The sequence below is a fragment of the Photinus pyralis genome, unplaced genomic scaffold, assembly GCF_008802855.1.
Source record: "Photinus pyralis isolate 1611_PpyrPB1 unplaced genomic scaffold, Ppyr1.3 Ppyr1.4_LG5, whole genome shotgun sequence".
Classification (NCBI taxonomy): domain Eukaryota; kingdom Metazoa; phylum Arthropoda; class Insecta; order Coleoptera; family Lampyridae; genus Photinus; species Photinus pyralis.
The window spans coordinates 20,058,311-20,071,095 of record NW_022170596.1 but is presented as its reverse complement, the minus strand read 5'-3'; the positions used below and the strand labels follow the sequence as shown (position 1 = coordinate 20,071,095).

The 12,785-nt window shown below is 34.4% G+C and overlaps 2 protein-coding genes across 2 annotated transcripts; both read left to right on the top strand.

Annotated features, from left to right (window-relative positions):
• The first annotated feature begins 3,245 nt into the window (after positions 1-3,245).
• On the top strand, positions 3,246-8,395 carry LOC116172101 (solute carrier family 35 member E2A-like). Its single transcript, XM_031489238.1, has 6 exons — positions 3,246-3,867; positions 3,912-4,047; positions 4,094-4,209; positions 4,257-4,443; positions 6,816-7,016; positions 7,070-8,395. Exons 1-6 carry the CDS (start codon positions 3,651-3,653, stop codon positions 7,260-7,262), a joined length of 1,050 nt encoding a protein of 349 aa, XP_031345098.1. The 5' UTR covers positions 3,246-3,650; the 3' UTR covers positions 7,263-8,395.
• A 1,188-nt stretch (positions 8,396-9,583) lies between these two features.
• On the top strand, positions 9,584-12,382 carry LOC116172096 (zinc finger protein 85-like). Its single transcript, XM_031489231.1, has 2 exons — positions 9,584-9,828; positions 9,877-12,382. The coding sequence occupies exon 2, from the start codon at positions 9,896-9,898 to the stop codon at positions 11,102-11,104; it is 1,209 nt and encodes a 402-aa protein (XP_031345091.1). The 5' UTR covers positions 9,584-9,828; positions 9,877-9,895; the 3' UTR covers positions 11,105-12,382.
• The last annotated feature ends 403 nt before the right edge of the window (positions 12,383-12,785 follow it).

Sequence of the window (12,785 nt, the reverse complement as noted above, 5' to 3'; positions counted from 1 at the left end):
TATAAAGAATTAAACTAGAACCGCGTATATTTTTCTAGAACCAAGTATTAAATTGTTAAAAGTTAGTGGGTTGGGTTGGTAGAGCAGCCTTGGCTGAAACCCCGCTGGCGGACTATCTAGCCTCTTGCCTTTTGTGTTATTTAATGCAGGCAATAATATTTGTTTGTTCTGTATACAAGACTTTATATTTTTATTTTATAATTTTCACTCTTTGCTTTTGAAATTGACATGATTTAATCTCAATTACGGAATCATATATGGCAAATGCCGTTAACTTTTGTTTGAAACTGTTTTCATTTTTGGTGTAAATGTTTGCTCAAATTATGGTTATGTTTTGGTTGCATGATCTTGACCGGATGTTAAATTTATATAAATTAGTGTACGGAAGCTACCACTTTATTCGCCTTGAAGAGACATCAATCACAGAGATGGGAATACTGTAACTACACTAGTTACTTTTAAACGTTAACCGGATTGATTTTATTTCCGCATTATTGTAGTGTGAAGTTAGCGTAGAACCTGGGAGTGTGATAAGAAAGAGGGATGAGATTAGAGCAGCATAGTATGAAGCAAATTTTATCATTGTACCTGTACCTGTATAAAATGGCCGCCTAGAGTTCGTTGGCCACCGTCGGTACATATAAATACAAACGTATTTTAAAAAATTATTCATCCATCTGGTGTAACATTTTGTTATTTTCACTAAACAAGAAGTACCTAAACACAGTGTAGTGTACTTAACCCCCAGATTCTACGCTAAACTACAAGAACACGGAAATAATGTCAACCCGGCAACGTTTAGAAATGGCCACCCGAATTACTATTCCCTCCAAAACTAAACAAGATCCCGCTTAGATTTGAAAAGTGGTTAGAAACAAGTTTGGGGAATTATGGGTCAAGTAAGCAGGTACCAAGGATTCAAAAAAAGGTTGAATAAACAGGATGTGACTCATCTTTGATGCAATAAAGTCCTTTTGTTGAAAACAACATGTCCTTGTAGGCAAATTTAACTAAAAACAAGATATGTGGAAATTATTGAATCGCCACTCATTTATCGCACATAGATTCTAAACTGAAGAGCTTTGTTTAGCGTAATCCCGCTCCGAAAAGATGGATAACCCGCCCCTGGTTTCGGGGTTTCGAGCCTACAGTTGAATGTCGAAGACAATCACAGAATTAGGTGTCGTAACTCAATTTTGACTAAAGTTTTTACCGCCCCCGTGACTGCTTCATTCACGGAGAAAATTGTTAGTAACAAACAACAAGTCAGTACATACATCAAACGAATCGGTAATTTCCACATATTAAAATAAAATGAAAACTTATACAGTCCCACCATGCTCAGAAAAGCCCCGGAAAATATGCGAACTAATTTTGAAATAATTCAGGCTGGCCAATAGAAAGTCTGCAAAACGACGCGATACATTCCACGTCATAATTATTCCGTTTTGACAGTTTGCGCTTCACGTTATTTTAGTTTACACTTTGCTTCTTGAATTTGCTTTATTTTACGTTTTCCGTATCCAGTTTTATACACACTCGTCTTTTTCAAGACGCATATAGCTTGGAATACGATCTGATAAGGTATGTAATTCCCTTAAAGTGTTTTTAAATTTTGCATCAGAATGTACGGTCTAAATTTCTAGCGCCCTCGGACACGTCCTGTCAGGGACTTTCTGAGCGTGGTGCCACTGTATAAATGTTACTTCAGGGACAAGACCAAGTAATCAATATCAATAAACATAAATTAAGCAAACATTACACCAAAAACGTAAACAATTACAAACAATAGCATAACGGTATCACATACTATCCTTGCCAGGGATCTGTGCCCCTGCGTCATCATTTATATTTTATGGTATAATATGAAAAAAGCTAGTCAAATTATGTCCGTAATAATTATATGTATAATATCCTTGAATGATAATGTATGCTCAGAGATGGCGGCAGCGGCGCTAAAAAACTTATTGACATTACGAAGTTTTGTTATGCTGTGAATTATCTGACGAATTTGTAAAGCGCAATTAATGGTCGGCAAAATATCTTAATCTGCGCCTAATTTGTAAATATCCAAGAAATGGAAAGAATCAAACAAAATGCAGTGACAGATGAACGAAATGAGAGGTTATGTATGTCGGTCAACAAAACAATCACGTAGCTAGTCAAATGAGTATCCAATTTTATAAACATGAGAAACAGGAGTCACCTTATTTTCATCGGTGTTCTCTTTTCACCGCATTGAATCCATTAATAGCGTACGTCGAACGCGTGAAATGCACTTTATTTATGATCTATCCTTGTTTGAATTGCGCGGTAATGAAATGGCATTATCAACAAGTTAGATGTTGCTTGATTCGTACGTTGATGACGCAGGGGCACAGATCCCTGGCAAGGATATTATGTGATTATGCATTGCGGTTAAACCAAGTAAATTTCAAAAACAAAGATGCAAACACACAATAAATATAAAATGCGGCATACAAAACATAAATACGATATAAAGAAATGCAAAGATTACTACCTGCATTAAAAAAACACAAAATAACAACAAACATTTATGGAGCGACACGTTCACCACCGCCATTCAAGACAAGATGCCAAACGTAATTACCCTCGTCGGTACTTTTTAGATGGCGCAGGCAGCTTTTTCTCACCCCAGAAATTGCATAGTTGCCAATTCTCAAACATGTATGTATCGTCGTAAGTTGTATATACACGGTGGCACCTCTCAACAGTTTGTTTGACACCGGGAATATGGCCCCCACACAGAAAACTAAGTTAAAAACTTTGATTATATACTACTGGATAGCGCATTCTTAATGATAGAAGAGTACAACCCGTATTCCAATTCGTGCAACCCAGATAGCTATAATTTTTCAGTGAAAAGAAATGAGATACAAGGAGAAGTTTGTACCAATTTGAATTGCGCATGTCAGGCGTTAATAAACCGGAAACTAATGGCGTTGTCCGTATAACCATAGCTGATTCTTTGCTTTGCTTGTTTATTTGCTGTTTTACCTTTAATTAATCGTGATAGTTCTGCGTTGTTTTTATGTTTGTAAAGAGAATAGTGCATAATATGCAATTAACATGAAGCTAAATGTTTACTTCCAAAAAAGATGTAACGGTTTCAACAGTCCGACTATTCCCGCGCGAAGTTTATACCGTAAGCAGGTGCAAAATGATTTGGTACAACATAAGTCTATCTCTTTTTTTGGAACATACATTTTATTTTTAAGGAATGCGCTATCCAGTAGTATATAATCAAAGGTTAAAAACATGTTTTTGAGTGTGACCGCCATTTTGAATTTTCTGGTTAGCAACATAGGTCATATTTGATATGTCATTAGAAAGAATACAATTTTACTCTTTATTACTAAGACTATTGACTAACTGGAAACTAAAACAGCCCTTGAATAGATTGATTTATTCGGTACAGTTTCAACATTGGAAATCCTCACTGGTGTTCATGTCATTCATAATCCGGCCCTGTCTTGTTTTTGTAGTTGTCACTGTGCAATGTTTGTTTACGTATTTTATACATTTGAGGTTATCTTTGAACAAGATCAGGAAATTCGTGGCACAAAAGTATGAGATTGTGCGGTATCCTGCATTTAAATTTTAAATCTAAGTGTCGCAAATAGAATAGAATGTTAAACAATTCTTATACGCAAGTTTCTTCAAATACCCAAAATGAAGTCCCTCCAACGAAGAAAGATAATGAGCAGGTACCAACAAGCAGCAAAACTGGGCTTCGAAACATTCGTGCAATCGTTTTCTTACTGTTGTGGTACATCTTTAGCGGGTGTACGCTTTTTTTAAACAAATATATTTTAACTTATCTAAATGGGAATCCAACAATGTTAGGTAAGGAAGCGTAACCAAGTTACATGTGGTAATATACGATTTAGGTGCTTGTCAAATGTTAATGACCGCAACCTGTGGATTTATACAAATGTACTTTCCATGCGGAATGTACAAACCGACGCAGAGGTTTCATCGTCCCCCTGGATTTTATCGACACATGGTTTTAGTCGGGTGCACTAGGTAAATACACTTATAACGGGATGCCAAATGTATGAATTGTTTACAGGTTTCTGACGGTAGTATTAGGATTAATCGCTTTAAATTATGTAGCAGTTAGCTTTACCGAAACTATTAAGAGTTCGGCACCCCTGTTTACAGTTATAATATCGAGATGCTTATTAGGTAAGTCAATTCACCCGTTACCTATGTCTCATTTTCACTCTTAACAGGCGAGCAGACCGGTTGGTTTGTTAATTTAAGTCTGTTGCCGGTCATGTCAGGTTTAGCCCTTTGTTCGGCGAACGAAATTAGCTTCGAAATACGAGGGTTTATAGCGGCGATGGCGACTAACCTTACCGAATGTTTACAGAACGTTTACTCGAAGATGTTAATTTCGGGAGATAAATTCAAGTATACGTAAGTACTGAATCGGTTTATGTTTAACTTGTTAATACAATTTTCTGGGCCTGGTGGGTAAGTATCTTTCGATTCTGTAGCTCGGTTTGTATGTGTAAAATATAGTCCTAAAATAAGAGTAATTCTTAATCCTTGAATTGTTTCATTATAGGATTTTTATTCAAATAATATTTATTCGGGAAGGAATTTAATTGTTTAGTTATGTTTCTCCAAAAGATTTCTACACTTCCTAGGTTTGTTGCTGAGCTATAGGATGAAATCGAAAAGTTTGACTTATTGGGGTGTGGCGTAGTCAAAAAATTGTTTGGTCCACCGTTCCTGAGATTTGATCCAATGTTGGTATTTTTTAAATGCGGCACACTGTATATCACAACCTATATTTTTTTTTAATTTTAGCCATGAACCAAACATTGAAACCTTATTTTTTATGGTTTTTAAGTTGGCCATGGATTCATGCAGATTTTGTTTTTTTATTGTACCTATTCATGGCAGCCGATACCAATCAATAAAAATGGCTGACTGTAGAATCATTTCAAAGTTTATCAAAAAAACGAATGCAAATCATTGACCTTAAGATTATAGGGTGTTACATTCAAAAAAATACCAACATTGGCAATTAGGTCAAATCTCAGAAACGGTGGTCCTAACAATTTGTTGCCACTGGATTCTATAAGTATGTAAACATGTCCAACATACGCAGTGTCAATCTATCTTACATGGGTAGTAAAATATGAGAACATCCCAAAAAGTCAAACTTTTCACTTTTTCACCCTGTATCTCAGCAACGTACATAGCTAGATTGATTCTATTTGCGACATTAAAAGTTTCACAAAAAAGTGGTACAGGATCGCGAAAATCCCAATTCTGGATCATTAAAAACAGCTGAGATGCACCGTAGTGTCAATCAAAATAGGACACACGGTACACTGCCAAAATTATAAAAAAATGTTTTGGTTTTTTAACATTGACATTTTTTCTCTGTTTTTTAATAATGGTTCGCCTTGTATATTTTTCAAAATTTTTTTCCGATTTCAAATGCATCTAGTATTTTTAAATTTCTAGTGAAATTTGCGGTAGCCTTTTTTGAAATATTTGCGTTTATAATAATTATCATCAAATTGTTTTACCAAATCATAGTTATCATGACAAAACAAATGATTTGAAAGTCCCATTAATAATTAGTAATTTCTGCTGTCAAAATTATTTTATTCCATTCCATCCATAAAATGAGTTATACAGATGAAGAAAAGATAGAGACAACAAAAGAAATAGAAAAAGGTTGGGATGTAATCTAAAATTATTGTATCTGATTAATTAAGATTTGCACGTGCCACATTTAACACGGACTACCCCCTGGTGTATGCCACATCCATAGCACACATTTTTGGGCTTGGCAGTTCCAGTTTCTTCCGAATCCACCTGTCGCTGACTGGCCGATTCATTCTCCTTGGGGAACATATCTCAAATTACAGAATTTAGTTTCTTTTTTTAAAATTTTTTAGTGCAGGACTTGGCTCTGACACAACAAAAAACTAACATTGACTTGTAACACTTATAAGAGTCGGCCGCAAACAAATTCCATAAACTCGAATGAAATGGCTACTCAAATTTTGAACTGGAAATGACTTTATGAGAAACAGAAATGCGAAAAATCTTGACACAGAAAAATAAATTTCTACCTAGATTCCGAATTGGGATTCAAACTGACATATAATTAATTGATTCCCATATCCGACTAGACCACCGGTGCAAATTAGCGTCCCAGACTTTACGTTCTCTTTCAAAATAATCCGAGACTCCTTTTTTCTTTGTTCTGCGTAGTTAAGGGAAAACCACTTCCACTAATAATCAATAATCCAACGGCGTGTTCTCCGCGGCACTCGAAATTCCGCACCGTCGTCCGAACTGATAACCACCTGCATTGCCTATCTCGCACGCGGCATTGTTTAATGCAAAACCAATATTATTAGTATTTCAGAATAGTCTTCAAACAACAATATACATTATATATTCATTGGTGTATTTGGAAGAAAACATTCATTGCGGAAATTTGATTTTTACATTTTTCATTGTGAGCACAGATTTGTTATAGGCTTATAGGTCTGTGGCAGTTTTATTTTTAGAAGAAAAAGATTCATTTGTTTTTGCATCATTTTGTCCCCAGACGGCACTTGGATTTTTGCTGGAAAATGTTGTTATTTCTAGTAATTGAAGATTTGGCAGTCTTTGACACTTTGTAGTAAGACATTTTGTTAGACACGGTTAGATTTTGTTTATTTAGCTCTACTTTCCAATTTAAAGTCCACTTGTAACAAGCACTTATACATTAGCTAATGTGTGTTTAGAAAAAAATTATCCAGTTTTTATTTCAGGCCTGCCGAATTGCAATTTTATACAAGTATTGCAAGTATTATCGTACAAATTCCCACGTCTTTGATGTTGGTCGACCTGCAGCATGTGGAAAAACCAGAAATTAAATTAATTTTCTTCTTTGTACTTAACGGAATATTCTTTCACTTTCAAAGTATTACTGCATATGTTCTGATGGACTACATTAGTCCGGTGGCGCATAGGTGAGTTTTTAATAAACCGAAGAAGAAAGTGATTCGGTTTGTTTGTTTTTTAGTGTTGCCAATACCACAAAAAGAGCATTTTTAATTTGGCTATCTGTTTTGATGTTTGGCAATTCTGTAACGTTGTTGAGTGGTATCGGTACTGCAGTCGTAATAATTGGGGTCTTACTGTATATTAAAGCGCAGGAGTATGATGATAAAATGCATACCGCTAATTTAATGTTACGGAAGGTGAGAGCAATATAGTGAAAAGCTAGCAGTTGAAGGAACATTGTGATCGTCGGTCATTTTGGAATTAATATAAAAATGTGATATAAATAGGTGTTCATTTTAGTCTTCTTCGAATTTTAAGTGAGTCATTCCAAATGTTTCCCAGTTCTTTGAATCTACGTATTAGTCAGTATTTTTTTTATCAGAGAATTCTAGCATAGGTCAATTTTAACATGTGATTTATTGTGTGTGATCATAAAGGGTATTCTATAAATGTTTGTGTTACCTATTTTGTTAGTGTAACTAGCTTATTATACTCTTCTAATGTAAATAAACATTCCATTTATTTTATTATATTTAAGAAATTGTTTTTATATGGCATTTCAAACGTGCTTTGATTATTATTATGCCATTTAGTAAAAGGACCAAAAGAGGTTAGGGAATGATGGTATGTCCAGGTAAATCACTTTGACAGTGTCATTTAGCAATAGGGACATTAATTTTGACGGAAAAACTTACCAGAAGCAACTCTTTATCCTTTTTGCTTAATGAGCTGTACAGTTATTATTTCAATCTAGTCTTTAAACAATCTCAATATATGAAATAATCTAAATATTTGTCATACAGATTTATTTTTTTAATGTTAATGCATATTTTTCTGAAGTTCTGTTTGAATACATAAATTAAAAAAATTAAAATGTTTCAACAATAGAGAAAATTTATGTAAAATTGTTAGTGTCATGTCTGTTCGAATTCTTTCACTTCAACGTGAAAAGATAAACAATTTTAATTTGAAATGGTTGTAAAACCACACTATAGAGAGATTAAAGTACGTCATAAAAGTCAATCAGTGGCAGATATTTAGGGATTAAAATATCTTCACATACACAAGAATTATTTTCCTTTACTGTTTCTACTGTTTTTGGGTTCGGAAGTGCGGGTCAGAGTTCTTCTGAGTGCTCCGCTACCATAGTGTTTATTGTCACAATGGTAATGTGCACTTGAAGTCCTAAGTGGCATTTCAGATCACAAAACATGAAGCAGCGGTTGTCACTAAAGTACCAAGTGCAAGTCTGTGTGTCACTGCTTTTAAACATTTGTGTACTAGTCGAATTTAAACAATTCTGTATATTTTCTGTTCCTATTGAATAAATAAATATTTGTTGGCATTCTTTAATTTCCTCCTAATATAGCGAAAAGGTGGGAAAGTAACTACTGTCTAGTATAAGCTATAAACCAGTTACGGACAACTCAAAAAAATCAAACACAGTGTTTTTTAAATGAGACATCCTGTATATTATTTTTTCTATTCATTGAGTGTGACTTTCAAATATAAATGTTTACATGTATTTTTAAAAAATAGCTTGGTTATTTTATTTCAAATATTTATTTTGGAAAAAATTAACTACTAGCTACGCCACTGAACTAGGTTTTACCATGGTCCGTCCTATATGGTTTTTACCTGTAATTTGTTCAAAACAAAGGTACGAGCTAAGAGTAAAAAATAAAAGGAGAGAACCTTGCATTAAAAGGGGACTTGACGGAAATGGACAAAAAGGAAGTGATAAAAGTGCGAGAAGAGTGGGGAGAAACGCGTCATTATTGGCAGTGGTGTAATAAAACAAAACTGACATCGTCTCTTCTGTTTTATGATAAGTCAAGTCGACATAACTGACCAGCGCAAAGGAAGTGATATTTTGACGACTTCCGTCGCATGTTATGCTATTTCCCACCACCGCTATATTCTCTCCTGTTATTTTTTACTCGTAGGGTACGAGTAAAAGTAGGTTGTTACTGTTATGCCAGGTTTTTCTTCTTGCTAGTTCTTTTTTATCTGGCTTTTCAGTTTGTATTTGCTTTACAGAACCAAGCTTGTGCGTAATAAATTTCATTTTTCGTATTCCCTTCGAACGCATCTTCCCGATTATGTCTCACGTTTCAGCACATTAAAAACGGATTGATAGTAATGATCGTAAAGAGAAACAAATTCAATTTTATTTGTGCACCGAGAATATGGCAGCCACACGAAAATTGACCTCAAAGCAAAGAGTAACTAAGTATTCTTTGCTCAAAGCAAGAATTAAAGATAGAGGACGCATACGAGAAAGGCTTATTATGACAACTACGCATGCGCATTTAGATATTTTCTGCCTTCCCTTATGGACAAAATACGATAAGATTTCCCATAACATCAGTTGTCAAAATCTTAACCTCAAAAATCTATTTTTGTGTAGGTATATATTTTGTTATTTGCGGTGTATGTGTGTATTATAACGGCGTCCAAATTTTCATCCATTGCAATCACGCACAAATGGCAAACAAATCGAAATATTAGGTTAGAATTGGTGTCATAACTTTTCCTCTCGGAACTCCTAAAAAATAAGAGGTCCGTGACTCCGTGTGGATAACAAACGACACGCCACTAAAAATCGAACGCTCGCCGTTAACGATACTTGAGCTACATCCACGGTTTATTTGTTCTGTTTATTTCTCACTGGGCAGGAATTGAATTTTATTTCCTACCTTGGGTATGTTTGGAAGTTTCGCTCGAAGTATTTTTGTGTTTCACGTAATAGTGAAATAGAAATATTTGTCGAGGAAGGTAAGTCCATAGTTGTTTTGTTACAATAATTAACGCCCTTTGTTGTAGTTCTAAAATTGTGTAAGTAATGATGTCCGCTAGTGTGGAAATTGAAATAAAACAAGAAGAAATACACACGCTTGATGATAAGAAAGTTTTAATTAGCAACGAATTTTCCGGATCGATAAAGCAGGAACGTGATGAAATTAGTGTGGATTATTCTAATAGCACATATAATTGGGAAAATCAAAATAAAGTGCAGCATGCAGATAATTTTGTAAAATACAACTGTGGTCCCACAGAGGAGAAGCGACAACAAAATTCAGGAGATTTTAAATGTGATCACTGCGACTCTGCAGCTCATGAAAAATGTAGTTTGAGAACACATTTGGTAACACACAACACTGCTAAGGTTTTAAAATGTGCCCAGTGTGATTTTACAACTAATGGTAAATCTAAATTATTACTTCATCAGTTAATACACAAAACTACTAAAGATTTAAAGTGTACTCAGTGTAATTTCGCAACCAATTATAAATATAGTTTTAAAATGCATCTCCTAGCACACAAGACAACCAAGGATTTAAAATGTGCTCAGTGTGATTTCATTACCAATGTTAAGTGTACTTTTAAAGGACATCTGAAAACCCACGTTACTACTAAGGCTTTTAAGTGTGCCTTGTGTGATTATGTAACCAATAACAAAGCGCATCTAAAAGCACATTCGTTGATACACAAGACTACCAAGGAATTGAAATGTGCCGAATGTGTTTATGCCACCAATGACAAATCAAATTTGAGAACACATGTTTTAATACATAAAGACACTAACCCTTTCAAGAATACCAAGAATTTTAAATGTGCACAGTGTAATTACACAACCAATAATAAGTCCCATTTGAAAGTGCATCTGTTAACACACAAGACCACAAAGGATTTAATATGTACCCAGTGTGATTTTGCAACCAATTATAAAGCCAGTTTTAAAGCGCACGCGTTAACACACAACACTACCAAGAATTTGAAGTGTACTCAGTGTGATTATTCAAGCAATAATAACTACTGTTTTAAAACACATCTGTTAACACACAAGACTGCCAAGGATTTCAAATGTGCTCAGTGTGATTTCGCTACCAAACATAAATCCAGTTTAAAATCACATCTTGTAAGACATAAGACGAACAATTTTTTAAACTGTGCTTGGTGCGACTACACAACTAAAGCCAAATCTACTTTGAGAAAACATCTGTTAGTGCACAAAACTATCAGTACAATTACTGAAAACATTACAAATTAGTCATAAAACTTTCAGAATTTACAAAGGTCCAATTTGTTTTGTTCGAGGTTGTTCTGTTTAGCACCACAGCATAGAACATTCAGAGGACAGCCGGTGGTTGCATCCAGTACTTTTAATCACAGACTCGGTTCTTTTTCACGAAACCTGTAAACTGACAAAATTATAGGTGTTGGTCTGCGATGTGACTCATACTTTCTGGGACATATGATATGCCTTCTAGAATTTAAGGTTTGTTTGCTGTATAAGCAAATTGAATTGTGCTTATTTTGTATGATTTCGACACAATTCACTTCAATTTTGGTGGAAGGAAAAGTGTCATAGTTTTTGTTAAACGTCAATGCTGAATAAATAGTGAAATTCGCGCTTGTGTAATAAATTTACGTGTGAATACAATATGTGATATTAACTGATATAAATTCATCTATTTAAGGGTCTTTTTAATGTAGTTTCTCGATGTTAGTGGTAGTTCCTATGAACTTCAATAATTAATTGTCCACATACATAATTCATGTAATTAAATTTACCTTACAATAACATAAATTGCATAAATTTATGCAACCAAGTCGGTTTGGTTTGTTACTGCATTTCATATTTCACAGGTCCAACAATTTCGTGGAATTGGTGCAGGAATATTGCAATTAATCTTTTAATAAGCCGCATTTAAGTTAAAGTATTACTTAGACCCCGTCCGGCAATGAGCACGAGATGAAAAAGAAACAGATACAGTGGAAGAGTGAAACTACCTATTAGCATTGTTTATAAATTAATAAACAATGCTATTAGGTACTTTTTCCACTGTTTAAATGGTTAGTCAATACATACAGCAGAACATTACACTGATAATGATAATCTATACTTCCACATGAACTGTACATTTTATTGAAGTTATGTACTTACATTTGATTCCTACAGTTTGTTATAGTGTGTATCATTTCTTTACTAAAAAAATTTCCGATTTTTTGCATATATTTACAGATCTTTGAAAGCTACTTTGTAAATGGTGATGAAGGTCTTAAATGATGGCAGCGCCGCCTATGCATGCTCATTAAAATTTACAATTACCTTCCAAAGATCATCAAACACTTGGGCATTGAGGAGATACCTTGTGGAGAACTCATAATATAACTTAGATGAATTCTTTGCTAGGCCAACTCCTTAATTCCAGAAAGTGCAATTAATTACTTATTATTATTTTCTGATGTTTGTATTGTGTATGACGAATGTGTGTAATCCTCAAATTACTCTTACATAATAAACATTTCGTATTCGTATAAACCATTTAGCACCTGTATCAAATCTGAACCTAACAGTGAAGAGGGTCTAATTCTGCAGGAATGTAAACCTTGGACTAAGATGTTCAATTATCAGTTCTTAATTCTGTTTCTTCACTTACAAACCTTGCATATTATGTACTCTATAACATGTCACTAACACGCACAGAATTCAATTTGCCTACACTCGAGTTCTACCACTGCATTACATGTTGTTTAAACGCATAATTGAGATTTTTTGTGAAATCACACAATATATACATCATTGTACGTCTTGTCTAAAGATGTATTTTCCAAAAGGTACAAGCAATTGGTTTCAAAATCGGCGCACAGATCGCAAATTTAATCCTCAACTTTTATGCGTGGACATATGTTTTGTCATGTGGGATTTAATATTGGTTTCGAAATCA

Coding starts and splice junctions, on each gene's coding strand:
- LOC116172101 (XM_031489238.1), top strand. CDS start 3,651: ATGTTAAACAATTCTTATACGCAAGTTTCTTCAAATACCCAAAATGAA. Junction 4,210..4,256: donor AATATCGAGATGCTTATTAG/GTAAGTCAATTC, acceptor CACTCTTAACAG/GCGAGCAGACCGGTTGGTTT. Junction 7,017..7,069: donor ATTAGTCCGGTGGCGCATAG/GTGAGTTTTTAA, acceptor TTTGTTTTTTAG/TGTTGCCAATACCACAAAAA.
- LOC116172096 (XM_031489231.1), top strand. CDS start 9,896: ATGATGTCCGCTAGTGTGGAAATTGAAATAAAACAAGAAGAAATACAC.